The sequence below is a fragment of the Mesoplodon mirus genome (assembly GCF_964341445.2).
Source record: "Mesoplodon mirus genome assembly, chromosome: 16".
NCBI classification, from domain to species: Eukaryota; Metazoa; Chordata; class Mammalia; order Artiodactyla; family Ziphiidae; genus Mesoplodon; species Mesoplodon mirus.
Genome location: NC_138992.1, coordinates 35,374,672 through 35,400,430, shown reverse-complemented (window position 1 = coordinate 35,400,430; position 25,759 = coordinate 35,374,672). Strand labels below are relative to the sequence as shown.

General features: G+C 41.2%; 1 protein-coding gene across 9 annotated transcripts in view; it reads left to right on the top strand.

The window, feature by feature from the left end:
- VPS13B (vacuolar protein sorting 13 homolog B) overlaps positions 1-25,759 on the top strand; it is a 791,361-nt gene that overhangs the window by 742,598 nt on the left and 23,004 nt on the right. For all 9 annotated transcript variants that reach the window (XM_082600778.1, XM_082600779.1, XM_082600780.1 and 6 more), the window contains 5 exons: positions 1,740-1,886; positions 3,894-4,177; positions 7,958-8,085; positions 8,281-8,480; positions 22,637-22,755. In XM_082600778.1, coding sequence (XP_082456904.1) covers positions 1,740-1,886; positions 3,894-4,177; positions 7,958-8,085; positions 8,281-8,480; positions 22,637-22,755 — 878 coding nt within the window. The remainder of the gene's footprint in view (positions 1-1,739; positions 1,887-3,893; positions 4,178-7,957; positions 8,086-8,280; positions 8,481-22,636; positions 22,756-25,759) is intronic.

The following is a 25,759-nucleotide window of genomic DNA, read 5'->3' as shown; positions in this document are numbered from 1 at the left end:
CTGGGCAACACATGTTTATGCTCTGCCGGCCAAAATACTGTAACACGGGTGTAAATGGCAAAGAGCTGTAAGCGTGAATCACCCAAAGTTGAATAGTTGTAAGTTGAGAACTACCATCAAAACCTGGAAAAAAAGTTATGATATACAGTCAAGCACCCAGTACCTCCAGCACCTCGCAAAGCGTCCACAGCAAGTGCGAATAAATGTTAGTGAAGGAATGAATGAACTGTTGGAAAATATAATATTATTATATTTATATCTCATTATTCTCTAGTAGTGATTCTCAAACTTTTTAGTCTTTGGACCCCTTTACACTCTTAAAAAATACCGAGGACCTCCAAAAACCTTTTGTTTATGTGGATTATATCTATTTGATATTTATCAAATTAGAAATTAAAACAGAAAATTTTAAACACAAGAATTCACAAACATACATTTCATTAGCCGTGAGCATGATGACATCATATGTCATATAGCCTCTGGAAAACTCCACTGTATGCTCATGTGAAAATTAGAGCGAAAAAGACAAATAGCATCTTATTATTATTTTAAAATTAGTTTTGACCTTGGGGCCCCCTGAAGGACTCTCAAAGACCATCTCCTCCAAGGGTTCCCAGACCACACTCTGAGAACTTCTGTCTTGACGTTACCACTTGCTAGATGGATATCTTTAGGCAAGTAATACCTTCTCTGAGCATCAGTTCCTCATACAATGTGATAGGACAACGAGATGATACACACCGTGGTTAAGAGCAGCACCGGGGAACCAGTCTGCATGGTTTCTAATTCCAACCCTTAGACCCTCTTTATCTTTGTGACCTTGGGCAAGTTGCTTACCTCTTTGTGCCTCGTTTTTTCTCTTCTGTAAAACGGGGATAATATAGTAGCTACCCCATGTGGGTGTAGTGAGCATTCTGTGAATTAATATGCATAAAGTACTTTCAACAGGTGGAGCCCAAGAAAGCAATATATGAGGGTCAGCTGTTACTATTTTCTTCAACATTGTCATCATTATTTAAGTTCTCAGAACTCCCCTTGGTCCAGGTACACATTCAGTGAGATAGCTGCTAGGATGAGCATGAGGAGGAGAAGGGGAATGCTGGATTGAGTTCTTTATGTTGAAAAGGATAAGTGGCATCTGCTTATGTATAAGTGCTTTATAAATAAATATTTTGTGAGGGAATTGGTTTAATAACTTGAAAACAAGTCTCTGTCACTATACAATAGCAGGAAAAGTAGCTGGTTTGCTAAAGCACCCTGTTGAAGAGTAAATAGTGACCCTTTTTAGGGATCAAGACAATTTTGAGACTGAAAGGGAACTCTACTAAATCCTCTGGAACAGAAGATAAAATTGATACTGTCCTGGGCAAACCAATGGATAAAATGACTTTTAAAAATAATCAAGAGGTTTTTATATGCCATATGATATATTTTTTTCCCTTTGGAAGCACCCACTTAAGTATCAGATTTAATTTGAATTTATGTATTATGTTCTGTTGTTTAGAAGTTGTTAATATTTTCATTAATTAATTGATGAAATACATGATTAGTGAGTCAAAATACTCTAAAGATTGGGCAGAATAAACAAAAAAACAGTGGTTAGATGCCACGAAGTAGGGGCCGTGCCTTAACTGTATGCGCCTCTTCCATCCTTGTCGAGGGGAGTGCTAACCTTCTCTCCTTTCATACAACAGCCATATTATATTTTAAAAATTACTCTTTCCTCAACTGTCCTGCAGTTATGCCAGTTCTGCATTTCCTCCATGGTACAGCAAGGCATACAAATTATTCAGGTTGAAGACAAGACTACAATAATCAATAATACACCGTATCAGATATTTTATAAACCACAGTTATCTATCGCCAGACCCCACTCTGGAAAGGAGGTAAGCAATTCAAACATGATTGTTTTGTCTAAGTTTTCATAAATCAATAATAATTATTATCAACTTTTTTTTTAACCTGGAACAAATCAAAAGCTAACACTGAGTATAGGTAAAGATTCATTTATTTTTGCTTTCATTAAAACCATGGATGCCATGGTGGGCACTTCCAAGGTAATTAATGAGGAGACGTCCTACCAAGCAGGAGATCCGGACCCACTGGCAGCTGGGTGCTGCCGGCCCCATCTGCCCCGAGGCTGCTGCGCTCTCTGCCAGAGCTCACTAACACAAGGCCCCGCCGGCGGGAAGCGGGCCTGAGGACTGGCTCCGAGGCTCCTGGAAAAGAACATCTGCCTCGCAGGCCACCGTGCCTGGAGGAGCCCTGTGTGAAGAAGTCTCAGCCCCAACGGGGCCCCAGATCTGGGAGCGCTGAGCTCTGTGTCCACGAGGAGAGGAAATGTGAAAATGTACCAGCTCATTTATGTTAACGTCTCTATGGCAGAATACGCGGAATATGAATCCAAGAAGGATTTTTTTATTCAATTCTTTATACAGTTCAGATGAACAGTTTTATTTTAAGAGAGTAAGGAGATATTTTAAAAGGATTTGAAAACAGAATATGCTAAGTGGTATCTGTTGTTTTATGCTATTGAAACCATCATACAGAAAAGTATTATTTTTCTTTACTTCTTCTGAATTTATTGTTAGCCCTTACTTTCAGCTCCTAAAAATTACATTAGAGCAATACAGTAGGATGAAAGTCTTATTCTTCTAAGCCTACAGTGCATTATAGTATTTATAAAAATGTCAGAGTAATAGAATTTCATCTTGGTTCATTGAAGTATTGATAAAATAAATAGGTGACCAGAAGTACCCTGGTGGGAAGTAGAGGTCAACAGTAATTGCCTTGTAGGCGAGAATTTGAGGGAAGAACCAGCATGAGCCCTGATAATTTCCCTGCTTCTCCCCACCCTAGGGCTTCCTGAGGCATTGGGTCAGGGTTTTCGACACTGACACTTCCTCATCTGAAGAGGGGCATAATTTTGCATTCCTTGCAGGTTTGGGGTGAAGGTTAAATGAGGTAATATGAGTAAAAAGGCTGGGCACTCAGGAAAGGAGAATTGCCAGCAGTCACCTCAATACCAGCATCACAATGGGCTCCTTGAGAGAAGGGGAAGGCCCCCATCCTTTGTGCAGCTGAGGGGGCCCCCTTTTTCAACCCCGACCCTGCTCCGGGCAGGTGTGGGAATTGTTTAAAGACATGGTAATCCCTACCCTCTCAGGGAGACTGTCTGGGACAGTGGGAGAAACAGCCAAGAGCGAAGGAGGAAGCCTGGCTGCTGGCTAGGCTTTGCCACACACTGGCTTTGTGATGCTGGACAAATCATCTGCACTCTGGGAAGCAGCTTCCTCAGCTGTGAAAGAGGAGGGCCAAATAAATTATCTCTAAAGGTCCTTTTTATGTCTACAATCCTGAGACTCTCTAATGTGCCAGAAACCATGTGGAATTCCAACAGAGGGTTGGAGATCAGAGTTTCCTGCTCCCTCAGGATGAGCCTTCAAAAAAATTTGTCTTCTGAGCCTCCAGTGTACCCTTCTGTATCTCATTCTGATCTCCTCTGCCCAAGGTCCCCCGGGGTGCCACCCTTTCAGTCCAGCCACACCTCTCTAGGAGGACTCCCTCCCAACAAACGACATTTCTACCACATGGCGTGGCTTCTCTTTGCAGTACCTGGGGATAGTGAGAACTTTGCATCACCTTTGAAGTCACACCAGTTTTATCATGTTTCATTACGCCTAGAAAAGCCGACCCTGTTCTTCTTGCGCCTTGTACTTGTCTCATTAGAGCTTTCTCATGGGAACAGGATTTCTGATATTCCCATGTCCCCCACCTGGCCACCTCCTGAGACTATATGTTATGGTTTCTCAGAAGCTGTGCTTTAAAAAGTTTAACTTCTCTGTATGACTGTAGTAACTGTGCTCTCTCTGCATTGTCTTTTCTTTCTTCAGTATTTTCATGTTCCAGACAGTGCTACTTTCAGCATTTGCCCGGGTGGCGAGCAGCCTGCTGTGAAATCCAGCTCCCTTCCTTGCTGGGACTTAATGCCTGATATCAGTCAGTCAGCGCTGGATGCATCCCTGCTTCAGAAACAGATCTTGCTGGCCTTCTCTCCTGCCGCAGTTGCCGACAGCTCACAGTGCTGGAGCCTGCCAGCTCTAGTTAGACAAGAGTTTCCCAGACAGAGTGTGTCAGTGCCCTTCGGGAACTATAGGGAAAATGGATTCTGTACCAGGTATTTTACATTTATGTGAATGTCCTTCTTTGCTTCATCCAGGTGCCGGGAGAAATAGGAGAATAGTTGCAGTGCTCACCACACGTAAAATTAAGTTTTGCTTTTATTTTTCATGGCTTCTAGATTTTGTATACAACTGGGCAAACATTATGATCACACATGGGTTGTCCCAGTGTACTACTGATGAGATTTTTCCCTTATGCAGCTTCTACTAGGGGGAATGTGATGTTTGTACCGTAGAATAGCAGAAATCTATCATGATGAAAAGATCACCTTCTTTTATGGCTTCTTAGCCTCTGTCGAGTGATAAGAAATAAGGGTTAAAATATGAGAGAGTCAAGTTGGAAAACCTTTTCTTTTCCCATATTTTACTTTTACTTCAAAATGGAATTTTTCTCAAGTCATTAAGAGAGATAACTTAGATAAACACAAGTCACAGAAGACTCTGTTCTGTGGTTGTTCCTGCACGCAAGTTACTCCAATTACCAATTACCAATTATGCAAATAGCAACCACAGAATCAAGCCAGAGACATGTAATGGTTTGTTCATACCGGACTTTTATTTTGCGGTCGTTTTGCATGCAATATGTCCTTTCTGTAGCTGTCAGGAATAACTTATTTATGGTATATATAAAAAGTACAAAAGAAAACATATTGTAACCTTATGAGAGGTACCTTTTTTCGTGATTATGAATTTATAGACTTTATTTGAGATTTTAGCCATCTTAACTTTGATGTATATAGAGATTTCTAGTAGTAATATTTTAAAAGATAACTTCCTAACTCTAGTTATCCTTAATAGTAAGGCTCTGTTCCCTACACACATCCCTTCTTCTTTCACAACACTCACAAACATCCATGATTTTATAAACACTTTTCACCCCTAACTCGAGAGGAATGTTTGTCCTTATGTTCTGGTTGGAGAAGTTAAGTGTGGTGAGTTCTTTTTTTTTTTTAATTAAAACAAACTTGGGACTTCGACGCAGTGGTTAAGAATCCGCCTGCCGATGCAGGGGACGCGGGTTCGAGCCCTGGTCCGGAAAGATCCCACATGCCGCGGAGCAACTAAGCCCGTGCGCCACAACTACTGAGCCTGCGCTCTAGAGCTCGCGAGCCACAACTACTGAGCCCACGTGCCACAACTACTGAAGCCCGCACGCCTAGGGCCCATGCTCCACAACAAAAGAAGCCACCGCAATGAGAAGCCCGGGCACCGCAACGAAGACCCAATGCAGCCAGAAATAAATAATAAATAAATAAATTTATTAAAAAAATAACTTATTGTTTCCAAAGCAGGGTGGGGGGAGGGATAAACTAGGAGGCTGGGAATTAACATATGCACACTACTATGTATAAAATAGATAACCAACAAGAACCTACTGTATAGCACAGGGAACTGTACTCACCGTTATGTAATAACCTATAAGGGAAAAGAATCTGAAAAAAGAATATATGTATATAACTGAATCACTGTGCTGTACACCTGAAACTTACACAATATTGTAAATCAACCATACTTCAATTAAAAAAAAATTTTAACATTTTTATTGGAGTATAATTGCTTTACAATGGTGTGTTAGTTTCTGCTTTATAACAACGTGAATTAGTTATACATATGTTCCCATATCTCTTCCCTCTTGCGTCTCCCTCCCTCCCACCCTCCCTATCCCACCCCTCTAGGTGGTCAGGTCACAAAGCACCGAGCTGATCTCCCTGTGCTATGTGGCTGCTTCCCACTAGCTATCTATTTTACATTTGGTAGTGTATATATGTCCATGCCACTCTCTCACTTCGTCCCAGCTTCCCCTTCCCTCTCCCCACATCCTCAAGTCCATTCTCTAGTAATTGTTATTTTGGGATAATCGTAGATTCACATACAATTATAGGAAATAATACAGAGAAGGTCCCATGTATCCCTTACCCAGTTCCCACATCTTGCAAAACTCAACTATAATATCACAACTGGGATATTGGCATTGATACAATCAACATATAGAACATTTCCATCAATTAAGTGTGGTAAGTTTAAGGAAGTTGTTTGTTTGTTTGTTTGTTTGTTTGTGGTACGCGGGGCTCTCACTGTTAAGGCCTCTCCCGTTGCGGAGCACAGGCTCCGGATGCGCAGGCTCAGTGGCCATGGCTCACGGACCCAGCTGCTCCGCGGCATGTGGGATCTTCCCGGACCGGGGCACGAACCCATGTCCCCTGCATTGGCAGGCGAACTCTCAACCACTGCACCACCAGGGAAGCCCTAAGGAAGTATTTTTGAAAGCAGTGTGAACCTATGTATAGAAAACAAAACTTATTTTTAAACTGAGACACAAAATGTAAAATAAAACACTTAGAAATTAAGTTTAAAATTCTAAGATTTTATTAATATAATTTAAATCTTTATCTGTACATATTACGCTAGATATTACATTGGAAGTGCCATATTTCAGTCTTGGCCACAGCTCTTGGCTATCGGCAGAGCATTCTCTGTGGTTGGCTTCCCCGGCTCTTCCACAGGTAGACTGGGAGAAGGACTTCGGTGCTAATGCAGAGACTGATGCTCAGAGAGTGTTCCGTCTCCTCTCCTCCCTCCTCCCCCTAGTCCAGCAGTGTGCATGTCATGGTGTTAGTTAGTTATTAATATGATTTCCCCAAATACTAATCGACAGTTCACGTTGACATTTCAGACAAATACAGGCTTTGGGAAGAACTCACACTAGCGAGCAGAATAGGTAATGAATGGGAAATTCTTTAGTGTGTCATTGACCCCTTATAATAAGTGGAAACTGAGGGCCACATTTGGCAAATATCTGATTTCTTTGATTAATTTCAACAATCAGTCCACAGAATTTAAGCTTCAGAGAGAATTTTTTTCCTGCTTTGATATGAAATACTTTTTGGTAGTCTCTAGGTCTAAGTTGGAGCCTTTCTCTCTGTCCATTGTAGAGGTCAGCCTACAGCCACACAGCAGTTTATCTGAGGCCAAATAGTAAATACAGCTTTGCTCTTCGTAGTCAGAATGGAGATCCTGTAAAGCATGATGATTGGCAAAAGTTGACCACAAATGTATTGAGCGTACCTACCTTTAGAATTAGAAAAGAGCAAGTGCCCAGATTCTAGTCGTCCTTCTAGAAGCACGTCAACTCCTCCTTTGCCAAAATTTACCAAGCACTTTTGAGGAGGAAGCCACCCCATCTGAAGAGATTAAGGCGCATATGCACAGAGGAAAAAAGAGCAGGAGGAAAAGCTAGCGCAAGGATATCTGTAATTCTCTCCAAGTGGTAGGAGTTATGGGGGTTTTATTTTATTTATATTTTTAACTTGATTTTATTTTTTTAATTTTTATTTTATATTGGAGTATAGTTGATTAACAATGTTGTGTTAGTTTCAGGTGTACAGCAAAGTGATTCAGTTATACATATTCTTTTTCAAACTCTTTTCCCATTTAGGTTGTTACAGGATTGAGCAGAGTTCCCTGTGCTATACAGTAGGTCTTTGTTGGTTATCTGTTTTAAATATAGTAGTGTGTATATGATTTTTCACATTTTTAAAAATATTTTATGATGAAAATATTTAGTACTGTCAGAAAAAATTAGTAAACCTATCATTAGTGTTTGGCAGGTAATAGATGAGTGGATGACCATCCATTCTCTGGAAAACATTTCCTCTGATGTATAAGAGAGAAGGTGTTATAGATGTTCTGAATATTGCAAATCCAAATAAACATGTATCAGGAGAGAAATCATGCATTTTTTTCTAAACCATTTCTATCCTTTGATTCTGTTCTAGGGCTATAGCACTGACATATCAAGAGCACTTTGGAGTGACTTATTTAACCCTCTCAGAAGACCCTAGTCCTCGAATAATTTTCCACAACAGATGTCCAGTAACGGTACTTATAAAGGAAAATACTAAAGGTATATGTTATAGTATTGAATTTAAATAATACAAAACCTATTCTTTCTGGAGGTTTTTGACTTCATAGTTACCTGTGACCCTTAAATAAAAGTGAGCTTCTTTGAGAAGTTTCTCTTGCCCCATTACATTTAATATCCCCAAGTCTTTTTCTTCAAGGCCTAAGTCTGCATATGCCTTTCTTTTTTCAATTTTAGATATTCCAAAGTGTGAGGTTTATTGCAGAAGAATTCCTCCTGAGTGCTCAATTCATCATGAGCTATATCATCAGCTTTCCAGTTATCCAGACTGCAGGACCAGAGACTTACTCCCCAGCCTCCTTTTGAGAGTAGAATTGCTGGAGGAAATGACGAGTGAGTGGAGCGACGCCATCGACATCAACAGTCAGGGAACACAGGTCAGTGAGCCGCGAGGGTTCCTGCCAAAGCCCAAAAAAACAGTCCCTTTTCTAAGGTTTTGGTGGTTGTCTGTTTCTAAACATAGTTTTCTAAATGCTGAATGTCTTGTCTCTGTGTGAGGGCACATGTGTATCCACTTTTGCATCTTCAATGGGCTATAAATTCTCAAACACAAGTATGTATCTCAAAGCGTACTTTGCAACTGTTTATGAGAGGGGAGCACCAGTTAAGCAAGCCCATCTTGGGTCTAAATCCAGGGCAAAAATGAAATAAAATTGTTAATATTCTTTACATGGAAGGTAATCTAACTGTCCAGATCTTAGGACAATCATATTGTCAACCCTAGATTAATCACCTCTTTTGAAAATTTGCTAAGTGTAAAATATACATATTAATCCTAGTACTGTGTGAAACTTTGCAAATATTAGCACAGTTTTAAAAACCTGAACAGGTCAGATGTCCTGATTTGTCTCTGTCTTACTCTAAATGTTAGTGATAATATTTTTCTTGAAAATGGCACAGGAACCTAGCATTTCCTTTCTGCTCTACTTAAAATTTGCCATTTTTCAGTACAATTCAGTGGCATTAAATACATTCACAATGTTGTAAAACCATAACCACTATCTACTTCCAGAAATGTTTTGTCATCCTGAACAGATACTCTAAACCCATAACTCCCCATTCTCCCCTCTCCCCAACTCCTGGTGACCTCTATTATACTTTCTGTCTCTGAATCTGCCTACTCCAGGCATCTCATGTAAGTGGAATCCTACAACATTTGTCCTTTTGTGTCTGGCTTATTTCACTTAGCATAATGTTTTCAAGGTTCATGCATGGTGTAGCATATGCGTCAGAACTTCATTCCTTTTTATGGCTGAATAATACTGTGCTGAACTTTTTAAAAGTCCTTTCACATATATTAGTTCATTTGATCTTCACAACAGGCTTATGAAGTAGGTTCTACTGTAATGGTTACAACACACATATTAAAGTTATAAATGTACTTACAGTGATGATAATGGTTATCATTTAATAAGTGCTTAATGTGTGCTAGGCATTGTGCTAAGCGCTTCACATTCATTCTTACTTAACCTTTGCAGCAGCCATACGAGGTAGGGACTGTCACCTCCTTGTTACAGAAGTGAAAACTGAGATCTCCAGAAGGAACATGGCCTAATTCCCATGTGTTACAAGGGAAGGGACTGGGATTTTATCCAGACCTGCCTGACTCCGTAGCATGTGCTATGAATGCTACTTCCTTACCTGGAATTCCTTAACTGCCCTCTTCCCCAGTCCTGCTGGCACATTCTTTCTCATCTCTCAAGGGATTCTCTCCCTACACCCCTGTGAAGTCTCCTGCCCACCCCCCTGGGACCCTCTTCATACTCACACATTTGTAACACTTAATTGCATTCACTTCTGTAAATGATTTCCTACCGAGTCGAGATTCCTGGCAGTCAGACACCCGCCTTATTCATCCACAGCCTACAGCAGAATGCCTGCCAACACAATGAGATCTGAATACCTATCAAACAGATAAATGAATGACTGAATGAATGAGAGAGAAGATGAGGTTACCAAGAGAGGTCTTATAAAGGAGGAGAAGAGGGTCCCAGGCCTAACCCTGGGAAACTCCAACATGTGAGTGTCATGCAGCAACAGACTGAGAAGAAGCAGGAGAGTGGCTGGCCGAGAAGCTGGGCAGAAACAGGAAAGCCCTGAGACAGAGAGTTTACAGGATGGCAGATGGTGGGAAGAGGGCAAGCAGGGTAGCCACTGGAAGTTACAGGCTCAGAGGGAGTGGAAGTGAGGGGGTGCAGGGACGGTGAGAAGTGTTCTTTCAAGAAGCGTGGCCGTGAAGCAAATGAGAGCAGTGGGGAGGAAGCCCTTTATATGCTGCAGGAAAGGAGTCAGTCGAGGAGACATGAAAACAGGAGCGAGGAATTGCCAGAGAGACAAGTCCAAAGCACGGGGAGTGTAATTCTACTTGAACAGAAGGGCCACGCCGTCTTCTCTGTTGGCAGAAAAGAGTTGGGGATGGGCACAGGTGTAGGTAGAGATCTCAGAAGGGATGGGCTGGGAAATGGAGTGAAGTGATACCCACTGGCCTTAAGTTTATTATGAAGTGTGGAATGAAACATCTGCTGAGAGACAGAGGGAAAGGGGTGGGGGCCTGGGGAGAGCGTAGCTGTGGAAACAGGTGAAGGACATGGCCAGGGACAGGTGCAAGAGGGGCCCCGCTCACCTGGGAGACCTGCATTTGTGGTGCCCCAAACTACTGAGGGGTGTGATCTCCATCCTCAGTGCTCACGTGATGAACAGTGAAAATCTGCTGGGTCTGTGCAGCCTCAGAAGACGTTCCCCATCTCAGTGATTTACAAAATAAGTATCACCAGCTTCTCAAGGGTCCCTGAACTCCCCTGCATCGGTTTGAAGATGTTTGAAACCTTGCTTATATATGTCTAGGGAATTCTTTACAATAGGCATTCTGCCTGCCAAACCTTATTTTGGGGATTCCTGTTCACTCTAAATTTCCTCAAACCTTTGTAGTCAGGGACACTTCAAAGCTGAGAGGAGGCACTGTTTCCAACACCCTTATCATCCCTGGTCCGAGGACCCAGCAAAGTCTCATGTTCCCATTAATCTTTGAGGAGCTGTGTGCCATATGTCCCGCAGACCACGGTTTACTTCCTATTCTGGAGGAAGATTTGTTTCAGGCCCTCACTGGCATCTCCTCAGTAACACACCAGGGCATATAAATCACTGGGGAGCTTGGGGAGCTGCGTCCTCTGATGAAAGGAAGCAGCCCTTCTGTAGGAGGGAGCTTGTCTTCCAGGAGCCTTTCCTCAGCCCTGGGTCACAGGCACGTGATGTGAATTTCAAAGCTGACCTAAAAAAAGCAGAATTAAAACACCATAAAATCTCCATTTATGCCCCAAGGAAGAAAACTCCTTTAGCTTTTGTCCGTCATAGAGATGCCCCTGCCTTGGTCATGTAAATAAGACCGTGTCATGTTGTATAATTTTGATGTGGAATATGAGAGGAATATGCAGACAGTAACTTTATGGTTACACAAAGAAGTATTCTTTGGATCAATAGTTAACTAGAAGACCTGAGTGCGTGTCGGCCACAAAATTCTGATTGGGGTGGGTTTTCTGGGGCTGTGTCCCTGGCTCACACCTGGTTAGAAGACCTCTCAGCCAGAGGCCCCGCAGTGGCAACTGGTGCTCTTACCCTGAATGACAGTGGGTGGGAGCCTGACTTCAGGGAGGAAAAATCTTTAGATTCTCAATAAGTAAGTGAAAGCATGAAAAATAAGCTTATGTTGATCATTTTAAGTCATAATTTTGATCCTATCGGGGAAATACTTTAGAATCCTGTCATAGTGTATGGGATTTCAATTGCTGATGGTTCAAAACCTTATTTTCGTCAAAGTTAGGCAACCTTCTTTGGAAAAATTGAAAACAAAAAAAGGTACACAGAAAACCTAGTAGTTACCTTTTTACTAATACAGACATTGAGAAACATTGCTTCAGTCGTTCAATCCACAGGACTTCGTGAGATTAAATATGCGCCAGACATTATAACCTGGTGCTGGGACTACATAAAATACAGTGAACAAAAGTGGAACACAGCCCTTTCCCTCAAGGAGACCGTGTGTGGAGGAGATAGATGATAAGCAAGTAATCCCATGGGTCGTTGTACTGTTGTGAACTCTGGTAACAGCTCTGCAGGAGAGGCAGGTACAGGTGTGCTGTTATATGGCAGACTAATTTGAGAGGCCAAGGAGTGTGTCAATGGGTAAGAGACCTGGCATCTATGCCTTAAAGGAGGAACAGGCATTAAGTATTAGACAAGAGAATGGGAGATTTTTCTTGGCTGAAAGAACAATGTGCTCAAAGCTTTGGTGCTCAGAGAGGGAGCATCGACCTTTCAGGGATCTAAATGCCAGTGTGGCCCTAGTGCCAGATGAAGGAAAAGGGGGTGAGAGAGGAGGCTAGTGAGGCAGTTCAAGGCCAAACCTGGCAAGATGCTGTAGCTCCAATCAAGGATTTGGGTTTTTATCTTAAAAGCCACGGGAAGTGTTTGAATTGTTTATGAAAAGCAATTTCTGAGCCAAAGGAGAACGAGCAGTTTGAACCCCAAAAGGCAAATTAAAATTATCTCTTTGCAGGTGAATTCTCTTCTACAGAGATCCAGTAAATTCTCATGATCTTTGACTCTTTTTTTTTTTAATTTATTTTATTTTTGGCTGTGTTGGGTCCTCATTGCTGTGCGCGGGGTTTCTCTAGTTGTGACGAACAGGGGCTACTCTTCGTTGCAGTGCACGGGCTTCTCATTGTGGTGGCTTCTCTTGTTGTGGAGCATGAATTCTAGGCACGTGTGCTTCAGTAGTTGTGGCACACGGGCTCAGTAGTTGTGGCTCACGGGCTCTAGAGCACGGGCTCATTAGTTGTGGCGCACGGGGTTAGTTGCTCCTCGGCATGTGAGATCTTCCCAGACCAGGGCTCGAACCCGCGTCCCCTGCATTGGCAGGCGGATTCTTAACCACTGCACCACCAGGGAAGTCCTCATGATCTTTGACTCTTCACAGAAGTGTTTAGTGGGGTCAGCATCATTGCTGTTTTCTTCTCCTATAAGCTCTGTACCATTTACAAAGTGCTTTCACATCCAGTCTCCGTTCTTTCATTCATTTATTCAACCAACTTTTATTGAGGACCTATCAAGGGCCAAACCCTTTGCCCTGAATAATGTATAATTCCCACCTTCAAGGCACCTGCATAGCTAAATAAATGCAGTCCAGTGTAGTAAGCCCTAAGATAGAAGCTTTGATCACTGCAAAAACTCTAAGATAGTCGGGGCAGTAATTTTGATGTTTATGTTACTGATGAGAGGATTGAGGCTTAAAAAGTAATCCACTAGGTGGTTTATAATTAAGCAGCATCAGGCTGGAACCTGGGTCTGCTCACATGTGGCCCAGTCTCGTTTTTCCTATACCAAGCTAAGAGCACTGTCTGTCCTTTGGATTCCTGCCCTGGCTACAAACATTTCCACCTGAAAGTCAATGAAAGCACAGGTTAGAAGAGGTTTTCTAATTTCCCCTTTTACCTAGAGCAAGAGTCCCTTCCATGACATCCCACCCTAGAAGATTCCCAGTGTCATAGTCATGGCTTATTCCAGCAGTGACTGTGAGAAAATTTCTGCTTATATCAAGCTGAAAACTATCCCTCTGTAGGATCCATTCATCCATCCTTGTTTAACCTGCTGAGGCATCACAGAGTATTTACTTCCCCTTTAATAGAGCAACACTACAATCATTTGAAGGCAGCTTCAACATCTTCTCTAACTGTTCCCTTATCCAGGCCAAACGTTTCTGGTTCCTTGAATCATTCCTTCAGCAAGTGTGATTTCCAGACCCATCACCACAGTTACTCTAGCCCGAACACACTAGTGTGTTATGTTCCCTTTTAAAAATCTGGCAGCCAGAATTTCACATACTATTCCAAATGTGGTCTAACCAGCTATTACCTCCCTATGCTTCCATCAGTAAATTAAAAGATTGAGTTAACTTTTTATTAACGAGTTCAGACTGTTTGTTATTATTGAACTCGTGGTCAGCCACATCCCCCAGATCTTTATCACGTGACTTGCTGTACAGTTGACTTTTTTAACCCAATGATAGGACTTCACATTCACCCCCGGTAAATTAAATCTTGTTGCTATTGGCCTCATCCACTTGCTGGAATCACGTTAGAAAACTTGTGGTGCTGTCATCCAACATATCTAAGCATCCGTAGTAGCTTTATGTCATCTATAGATGTGGTGAGCATGCATTCTACATGTTCATCCAAGTCATTAATAAAGATGTTGAACAGGACAAGTCCAAGGTCAACATGCTGCAGTGAATCACCAGACACTTCCCTAATGCGTGGGTTCAATCAGCCACTAACACACCAAACTGTACTGTCATCTAGCCCACATTTCTTAAATAAGAAAATGTGTCTAAAAGCACTTTTAAACTATACTGTATAAGATATTTCTTATCTTGCTTGCAAGAATATCGTGAGACACTTTGGTAAATGCCTTGATGAGCCAGAACTCAAATGTGTAATCCGTCCATTTGGTGCAGATCAGACAGGGGTAACCCTGAGCACTAATGCTTAAAGGGCATGTAGTCATTTTCAGAGAGATCATTAGCATCCATCCCAAAATGTTTACATAGAGAAGAAGTTGTCGATCCAAGTGAGAATCTGCCTTATAAAATGTGTACTGCAGATGTTTTGGCTTCTTGCTTACTTCAGTCGCCTCCCTCACCCCCCCCCCCATATCAGGGCCAGAAGAGATATCAGCAAGTTGACACCCAATTGCAACATCTGCCAAGTATCTTGGTTGAGAGTCTCCTATGTGTTTACAGTTTGTTCTGGTTGAGTCACCATTGCTTCCCAAGATACTCGGGAGTAGGGATTTCCCTAAAGTACTTTTCAGTAAGTATACAGAAGGAAGAATTACACCCAGAATATCTGTTATTTTCTTCTCATCCTTATCCAGTCGTTCCTACCTTAGAAATTTTCCCCCCTTCTTTTCCTCTCTGGGAGATCTAATTCATCTCCGAGGTTCAGCTACCATCTGTGTCACCCAGTCACTCCCAGGTACCTGTCTCAGGCCCCCACATCCCTCCCGAGCTCCAGCTCTGTGTTTCTGGCCACCCACCAGACATCTCTGCCTGAAAGACCTGCAGTCACCTCAAACCAGCGTCATCATCTGAAACCAAAGGGATCATTTTCCATCCCCCGAGCCAGCTTCTCCTAGAGTCTCTGCTTCAGTTAATATCACCACCGTTTTTCCAGTATAAAAACCTTAAATAATATTGATATAAAGTTGTATTGAATGCCTGCTTTATGTCAAGCACTTTACACAAACATTGTCATTAGTCTGCATCGCATCTCTTACAGGTAGATGGTACCTGAAGCTCAGAGAGGTTAACTTGCGCAGGGCAAGTGGACCTGGGATTCAATCCAGGACTGTCTAGCTTCCAAGCCTGTCTTTTTCTGCAGCACCCCAGTACCTTCCTTTCCCTCTCTTCCCCCGTTCTTCCAGTAAGTCACGAAGTTCTGGCAGAAATTCCACAGAAGTGTCTCTGTATCTGCCCCTTCTCTCTGTGACCAGGGTCTGCTTCAGGCCTTTTATTCATCATCTCTCTCCCAGATTTGAACAATAGCCCCTTAAAGGGTCTCTCTGTTGTCAGCCTTCCTACCCGCAAATCTGTCTCCACAGCTACCACCAGACTGATTACTAAAACACAGAGTCCAGTGCAGAAAAGCCGCTTCAGTCCACCGGACTGCTTAAGACAAACCACTACCTGCAACCAAGCAGGCTACATCTTACTGCCTTATTCCTTCTGCAGGTTAGCATTCAATCCCGTAGCATACGGGGAAATCTCTTCTTCCCTTCAGATCTAAATCTTGAAGTCTTCCATACTATGATTTTCCTTCCTAAGATATTCTTTTACAAACTGTCTGATCTGGGGGTATAAGTATATTTTATATTTTTTCCTTCCCAAAATAGAGGGTGAAATGTTTTACAGATTTTTGCCAAAAGTCAGCAGAACAAATGCAATGCCTGATTACCATATCTTCAGATCAATTTGTGGAGGCTGAGACATCCCACAATCTGTCATAGACAAGCTGGAGACCCAGGAAAGCCATGGTGTAAATTCCAGTCCAAGGGCAGGAGAAGATGAAATGAAATGTTCCAGCTCAAACAGTGAGGCAGGAAAAAAGGGGCAAATTCTTTCTTCCTCCACATTTTGTTCTATTCAGGCCCTCAGTGGATTGGATGATGCTCACCCACACTGGGGAGGGCAGTCTGCTGAATCCACTGATTCAAATGCTTATCTCCTCTGGAAACGCTCTCACCAACACATCCAGAAATCATGTTTTAATCTGGGCACCGAATGGCCAGAGTCAAGTTGACACAGAATTAACTATCAGAAAGGAACTGCAAATGTGAGGTGGGAGCAAAATGAATCAGGTAAAAAGAAAGACAATTGAAGAGGGATGAAGTCCAGCAAGTGTACTATGATGGGAATTGAGCCCAATTACGGAAAGAATTAGTACAAATTGGAGGAGGGGGTGGCTTAAGGACTTTTAATAACAGGGATACCCATTATGTAACTGAGCTGCAGTGCTGGGATGCTTTGTAACTGCCTCTTGATTATCCCTGGATTATTCCATATAGTCTAGCAGGATAAAAAAGAGAGAAAGAATGGGAGAGAAAGGAAGAGAGGTAGACTTCCAAGAATACTTTCAGTTATTTCCTAGGTGTCACCTTGTAACTTAATTACTCAGTAAAATTAAACTGGTGTAATTTTTTAAAATATTGTTTGTTGGATAAAAATATAGTAAATAATCATTTTAATAAAGATAACTGAATATGTAGAAAAGCACAAGTTACGTTACACTGTTCCTTATTTGTAATTGTAGTAAAAGATAATGTACTAACTGGGAGGCAGGACCTAGGCCTCAGTGGTTTTCTTACAGCCACAGTGTGTAAGAGAAAGTCTTACTGATCTAAGTGCTCTAACACAGACACAAATGACAGAACATGGAGTGTTCCCCAAATGTTTTGTGGTTAAAGCAGCAAGTCTCTTACTATATGTTGCCTATAGCCTTCCACACACATACCCATACTACCAACGTGAAGTGAAGAAAGTAAAAAATTACTAAATGACAGCATCGATCAGGACTGACTAGCTTATTCTGCAATAATAAACAACTCAAAAAAAATCCCCTTGGCTTTTTATTAAAAAAACCAGTCTCTTAATACATTCTTCCCCTCCCCACCCCAGAGCAGCTCTCCTCCCCAAGATTCTAACCAGTCACCACATCCCACTGGGATTCAGTACTTCTGAGTGATGCCCTCTTCGCCTGGATGTGGCTCCTTTTCATCTGGAGATGTATGGACTCATCGGCTCCCCTCTCCCCGCCAAAACACAGGATCTGGATAACAGTAATAACTCCTCCAAGCTGGAAAGAGGGAGAATGAGACATACACAGCCTCTCACCCATAACAATTCTGAAATTTTTCTGAGCACATATTGTGTGGGGTTTTACTCCTTGGAAACAAGGAATAGTCTTCAAGCCCTGTCTCTGCTCATGGAAGAGCTCTTTTTTACCATTGTTCTTCCGGTCCCTGGATCTACCCTCAGAGATCCTCCTCGGCCAACATCTGAAGTTGTATTGAGTCTCGAATAATCAATCACAGACTCTTTTAGTCTAGGTTCATGAGTTTATTAGGCAGTAGTAATTTATCAGAAACTCAGTAGACTGCTTATCTGTTTGATTCCAGAGAATTCCATGTGCTAATAACCACATCCTTGGTCCTTTTAAAGACATATTTCTGTACTATCTTGCTTCCTTACCTCTGTTTGGATTTAGGAGAGCTTCTGTGGCAAAGTTAAACTATTCATCTAAAATTTTTTTCTGAGTCACTTTAACAATTAAGAAGTTTTAACAGTGAGTTCTGATGGCTGTACATAGCCCTAAGTCTGAGTATTAATCTGCCTTCATGTTCAAAGATTAAGTTTTATCTCTTACTGTTTGGGGTTAAAAGCATTACTGACTTTGCAAAGCCCTGAATTTCTGGAATCTCTTTATTCTCTTGAATTTCTATTTGCAAACTGGCCAGTTCTTTCCTGAGCTCATCGCTTCTTCATAGTGAAACACATTGCCAGACACAGCCAGCAGCAGCCAACACTCACTACTTATGTTTTGTTTTCAAACCTCATCTTCTAGAGCTACAAATCTATTAGGTTTATAATCTACCACCCAAGTAATCTCAGACAGGTTTTACTAAGTGTCTTGCCACTTTGTAACATGAATTCCCATTCTTGTAGCTTTCAATATCAATTCCTACTGCCTACCATTAAGCCAAGGACTCAGATTTTAGGTTTTTGCTGGAACCCTATTTCTATTACCAATATCTCTACCCATTAGTATAGGCTACATTATACTGCCTATCACAGTCCTGTTTACTTCTTGCTCATGCTATATCCCAGGGTTTGTCATCAGGGGCTCTGTTCTACATGGTCACTCAGGGACCCAGGTTGACAGAGGCCCCATCATCTTCTGTCTGGCTCATTTTAGCACACCACCCCCAAACCTAGAGGCTTGCAACAACTGCGATTCAGAGGGTTTGGTTGGGTGATTTTTCTGCGTGAGCCTGGGATCACTCATGCAGCTGCATTCAGGTAGAGGGTTGGCTACGGATGAGCTCAGCTGGGAAGTCTGGGCAGCTCTCTTACCACGTGGTCTTTCCTCCATAGGGAGGCTAAACCAGGCTTTCTCACATGGTTGGCAAGAGGGCAAACCCCAAAAAGCAAGCTTTATCATGCTGCTTCTTGAAGAAAATGGACACAAAACTGTTGCCCTCATGAACTTATACAGAGACCATGATGGTTAACACCCTGAGAGGGAGAAACATTTTATACATCTCTGCCTTGGAACTTTTAGCTCCTATCTTATTATTTGTGTACTTGGCTTTTTCACCACCCGGGCTGGGAGCAACTTGAGGGCATGATTTCTTCTCAGTGCCTATCGCAGTGAGGAGCTCCTTGTAGGCTCACCTTAAATATCCAATAATTGATTGAATGATTAAATGATCAAACCATTAGACCAAAACAAGAATTTATTTTAATTTCTGGGGGACCTGGCACTAATTCCTCTGGCACTTGGGTTCCCAACTCTCTAATCCCTAGGGCTCACATTGCACAAAATGCTTGGTGTTGCAGGTTATTTCTCTACATGTAAAAGGAGACAAGACTAGGCTACAAGAATTAAGGTCTGTGTTTCTTCCGTTCTAGTGATGACTAAAAGGGACACCCAGCAATATTTCTGTCCAGGGTCCAGGTTTTTGGCTGGAAGACGTACCTTAAAGGTTTAGGTTAATTTGCTTACTTTCAGGGTTCCCTGGGCAGTTAACAGAAACCATCAGCTTGCCTTATCCTTATTATCTTAGGAAGTACACATATCCTCACTTCAAAATGCCTGCCAATTGCTTTGAGAATGAGCAGAACAATAATGCTTTGAGGATGAGCAGAACAATAAGTATTTTCCTCCTCTGATCCCCTCCTTCCCTCCTTTGAGGGGTAGTAGTTCTGGTTTCTAACACTCTCTGCTAAAACCCTGGGGTATGCCCTGAAGTTATGGACAGTCCTTGAGAGGAAGGAATATACATGGGAGCACAGGACCTTAAAAAGGTTTGTGTCAAATGAATAATCCCATGTCTGTAAGCCTGGAAGGAAGCAGTTGACTTACTTTACATGTCATACAAAATAATAGCTTTTATAAATGTGACTGTCTCTCAAAGAATATCTGTTTGTTTTAGATTCGTGAGCTGAGCCATTTTTTAGGTTGGCTGCGTTCCACATTTTATCATAGTCAAGTTCAGTTTTCATCTTGGAACAAAAAAGGGCAAATTCAGGATACAGAGTCTTTTGAAACAGATATTTTTGCAAAACAGTCCATTTGGGAAATATATCCATAGAGAATACAAACTGACTCCACTCCTGCCCTCAAGAAGTTGAGAATCTAGTGATTGAGTCTATGGTATAAACCAGTGACTGTAATGGAAGCAATAAGATTTGTGATCAAACAGAAGTATGGTTAAAGTGTTTTAGGAATGTAGGAGTAGGTATCAATCTGAGGAAAGGAATGGAAAAATTAGAGAATACCTTCCTGGAATAAGGTGTCCTTACCCTATATGTGCAAAGATACATAGAATTTGGAAAGGATTTGCATGGGGGGACAGCGCGTTGTCCACACAGAGGGTGCTGAGGGGCATTCAGGGACCTAACTAAGCTAGAGCAGTGGCCATAGAATGAAAAAGAAGGCTAGGGCAGGAGTCGGCAGAGCAGGAGATGAAAGTAGGGAGGAGGCAGAGGTGACCTCCAGGTGCCCTGGATGCTGAGGACGCTGAGGATTTATGAAGGAGGAGCCGTTGTACAAGAAAAAGCCCAGTAACCTTGAAGTCACTTCCAAGGGTGAGAATCACAGACTCCTGTGGTTCTGTGTACACTCTTTCTGGTACCTCTTCATTTGGTCAAAATTAGAACACATTCATTACATGCCAGGCAGACACCTAGCTTTGTTCCTTCATCCAGGAATTTTCAGTCTTTCTTCTTTTATTTGCGGTTCTAACAATAATAAAGGGCCTAGACTTGGACTGAATTGATATTGCAAATCATCAGTATCAACATTCCCACACGCAAGGAGGTTCTTGCCCTTACCCTCAGGTAATGCTGGCAGTGAACATGACTCCTCGGAGTTGTTTTTCAAATACTTCTGATTTCAAATATTTATCCATTTAAGCAACGTTGGTATCTAATTCTGAAAGGACATCTGTTCTGCTGGCCTGGCACCTGGCTTCTGAGATAGAACTTTTTTGCAGGGGGGAATAGAACTTTTTTTTAAGTCTTAGTCCACCTTCTCATGGAAGAAAAATTAATTTTTACTCCAAGCAAATCAAGTTATCTGACATTCTTGTTACAAGTTATGTGAGGGACCTTGAGGGGACTATAGCATGTCTTGTTGGTGGGTTTTCAGGTATGTTTTTGTGTCCCCAGCGTAAAAGAGCATCATTATGATAGTAAGTCAAAACGCAAGAGCCTGAAAGTTTTTTGCACATTGCATTTCAATTCCTGTGTTTTAGGGGTTTTTTTTCCCACAGAGATTCGTACGCACACATAAAGCTGGCCCGTGGCTGGGCTCCAGCCCATACAGAGTTATTTGTCAATTCCAGAGAAGTAGAGAATGAAGACACTCATGCCCTGTCATCCATCTTTTTTTTTTTTTCTATGAACCTTACAGCTGGCTATTGAAAAATCTGGATTTGATTCTTTTTTTTTTTCATTTCAAGTCAGTTGAATAGCCTGTACACATGGGTATAAAGAAATATAACCAGGAAGTGTTTGTGGTATTGAATCAGAACTTAAGACATTTGAAGCCTCTAAGAGTTTTATAGTGTCTGGCCTTACATTTAGGTCTTTAATCCATTTTGAGTTTATTTTTGTGTATGGTGTTTTAGGGAGTGTTCTAATTTCATTGTTTTACATGTAGCTGTCCAGTTTTCCCAGCACCACTTATTGAAGAGGTTGTCGTTTCTCCATTGTATATTCTTGCGTCCATTGTCATAGATTAGGTGACCATAGGTGCGTGGGTTTATCTCCGGGCTTTCTGTCCTGTTCCATTGATCTATCTTTCTGTTTTTGTGCCAGTACCATACTGACTTGATTACTGTAGATTTGTAGTATAGTCTGAAGTCAGGGAGCCTGATTCCTCCAGCTCCGTTTTTCGTTCTCAAGATTGCTTTGGCTATTCAGGGTCTTTTGTGTTTCCATACAAATTGTAAAATTTTTTGTTCTGGTTCTGTGAAAAAATGCCATTGGTAATTTGATAGGGATTGCATAAACATAGGCAGAACACTCTTTGACATAAATCGCAGCAAGATCTTTTTTGACCCACCTCCTAGAGTAATGAAAATAAAACCAAAAATAAGCAAATGGGACCTAATGAAACTTAAAAGCTTTTGCACAGCAAAGGAAACCATAAACAAGATGAAAAGACAACCCTCAGAATGGGTCATTTGTAGAGACATGGATGGACCTAGAATCTGTCATACAGAGTGAAGTAAGTCAGAAAGAAAAAAACAAATATCGTATATTAACGCATATATGTGGAATCTAGAAAAATGGTATAAATGATCTTATTGGCAAAGCAGAAACAGAGACACAGACATAGATAACAAATATATGGACACCAAGGGGGGAAAGAGGGGGGTGGGATGAATTGGGAGATGGGGATTGACATATATACACTATTGATACTATGTATAAAATGGATAACTAATGAGAACGTACTATATATAGCACAGGGAACTCTAATCAATGCTCTGAGGTGACTTAAATGGGAAGGAAATCCAAAAAATAGGGGATATATGTATACATATAGCTGATTCACTTTGCCGTACAGTAGAAACTAACACAACGTTGTAAAGCAACTATACTCCAATAAAAATTTTTTTTAAAAAGGACATTTGAAGCCATTTCAATAGTCTTTCTTATTGCTTTTCAATCTGATTTTGAGTATTCTTTTTGCAGGTTGTGTTCCTGACTGGCTTTGGCTGTGTGTATGTGGACACTGTCCATCAGTGTGGCACAATCTTCATCACTGTGGCCCCAGAAGGAAAAGCTGGACCTATTTTAACTAATACCAACAGGTAGGCTTAATCAGTATCTCAGTATCAGCAGGGTATGTTTCCCATTATAAAGTTGTAAACCTACTGTTTGTCATTCTTTGTCATACAAATATATACATTAAAGCTTTTGGTTAATTATTGTATAATCCATAAGGGTATGGTTATTAGCATTAAATTACACCCATAATAAGAAGCAATATATCATCTTCCATGGGTACCCCTTCCAGTTCTTCTGTGGTGAGTTTAACAAGCTGATTTACAAACTAAGACATGCATCTTAGAATTATACATTATCATTGTCATGAAATACAAATTAATACTTCTCTATCCACATGACCACCTAGTAATTAGTAATTAGACTTAGCTACAGCAAAAATAAAGTCACCTCTTAGAGCCACATTTTCCCCCGTCCGACCTGAGTGTTGCCATCAGGTTTTACAAATATGAATCAGAGTTATTATCCTTAATTTAAAGGAACTCATATAATTCAGTAGGAATAATATGAAGATAGTCCCTCCTTCCAAAAATGAAACAAGGGCAAAAGACATGAACAGAAAATTCTAGGAAGAGGAAACACAAGTAATCAAAGAAATGCAAATTTAAATAAGATATTACTTACTGAATTAACAATGATGTTCCATCCTATACAGTCCTAGTAAATGTGTAAATTGTTACTATTTTCTGGAAAGCACTTTAGCAATATGTATCAAGAGCTTTAAAATCCCTGTGGCTTGGAAATTCCACTTTTAACAGTTTTAAGAGCTTGAGATAAGCAATAATTAGAGAAGTAGGAAAAGGTATGCAGAGAGATTTTATCACATTGCTAATTATAATGGCAAAATATTCAGCATACAAACCCCGTCAGCAGAGGAATAGATGATACATAAATGTACCATAAATGGTATATCCACAGAAAACAGACTTATAGGATTTTAGTGGAAGAGAAAAATACATATGATGACTCTTAAATAAAGCAAACAGAATATAAAATTGAACATATAAATATCCTAGTTATGTGCACATACAAGTACATATATGCACACACATTCTCACACATACGCAGGGAAAACATTCCTAGAAATAACACTGAAAAGAAAAGAATCAAAATTGTTAATAGATGTGTGGTTATAAGTGATTATTTAAAAACTTTCTGTATTTTAATTTTCTACAAGAAGAGTGTACTTTATAATCAGAAACTTTTTAATTTTTTAAATTTTTATTTAAAATATGAAATAGTAATATCAACTTTTATACATTTGTTTAAGCTCCTTTTTTAAATTTCCTTGCTTTTCATATATGGTTAAGAACTCATTAATTTGGACCTTGCCAAATTATCATTAATTTGAATTTATAATATTTCAAACAGGTTGGGTAGACTGTTTCCTTTGCCCAGAAGTGATTGTAAAAAAAAATTAATAGTGTAACAGAACTGGAGACTAAATTTTGACTTGCATAACCCAAAATTTCAAGCCCACACGACAATTTCAGGAACGTTTTATCTAGGGCATTAGTAGGGCCTTGTTGATGACAGTAGCAACAATCCATACACTCAGTGGTAGAAATAGGGAAGGAACAAGTATTCGCTTGTATTTCCTTAATTCATTTGTTCAGCAAATATTTTTCAAGTGCTTACTGGATGCCGGTGCTATTGTAGGCATGAGGATACACCAGTGACCTAAAAGCCCAAAATCCCTGCTCCCAAGGAGATCACATTCTCATAGGTGGGGAAAGGGAGGACAGAGAATAAACAGAATAAAAAAGGAAATGTTATGGTTCAGTAGAAAGATGGCATTCTGCAGGGATAAAAACAGAGCCCGGGACGGACTAGTAGTACCTGGGCACAGGGACAGAGCGAGTGTAGTTTGGAAAACTTGGTGTAGGTAAGCCTCACCGAGAAGTTAACATTTGAGCCACTTGAAAGCAGCGAGGCGGGTAGTAATGTGGTCATCTGGGGTGAGCTTTCCGGACAAAGCGCACAGCCAGTTCAAAGGTTGGAAGCAGTGTGCCTGGCGTATTGGAGGAGCAGGGAACAGGCCAGTGCAGGCCAAGTGTAGAGGGTGAACAGGAAGGCACTAGTGCCTGGGGTCAGGGAGGGAAGGGCTAGAAGGGAGGGGACACGTCGTGTAGGGCTTCGTTTTAATTCTGAGTGAAACCAGGAAGTCCTTGGAGCGTTTTGAGCAGAGAAGTTACATGATGTGACCTAAATTTTTAGAAGACCATTGGCAGCTTTATTTTTTTAAGTTCACTGAAGTATAGTTGATTTACAGTGTTACAGTGTTACAATGTTAATTTCTTCTGTACAGCAAAGTGACTCAGTTATACACCTCTATATTCTTTTTCATAGTCTTTTACATTATGGTTTGTCACAGAATATTGAATATAGTTCCCTGTGCTTTTGCAGTAGACTATAGAGAAGCACAGGAGGAAGCAGGGAGACTGGTCAGGAGACTATTCACAGTTATTCACACTAGAGGTTGTGTTGGCTTAGGCTACGCTGTCAGGGGAAGTGGTACGAAATGGCCAGATTTGGGATGTATTTTAAGGAAAAGCCAATGGGATTTCCCTGAGGCATTGGATAAGGGTTGAAAATAGAGGCATCAAGGAGGACTCCAAAATTTTTGGTCTGAGCTGCTGGTAGGATGTGGTTGTCATGAACTAAGATGAGAACGACTGCGTGTGGGACTGGGGGTGAGATCAAGAGTTTGACTACAGACGTGACCGCTCGAGATGTCTTTTGAGACCTGTAAGTCACTACTTTGTGGATGGGCAGTTAGAAATACAAGGTCAGAGTTCACAGGGAGTTCTAGGCTGAATATGTGACTTTGGAAGTCATCAGCATATAGATGCACATCAAATCATAGGCCTGGATGAAGATATCCAAGGGGAAGGAGTGGAGATGGGAAGAGAAGAGGACCAAGGGCTCAACCTTGGGCACCTTAACTTTAAGAGGACGATATCCCATAGGTGATGAGTGACCAGACATACAAGAGCTGAGAGCAGACATGCAAAGAAAGTTTTTCCAGAA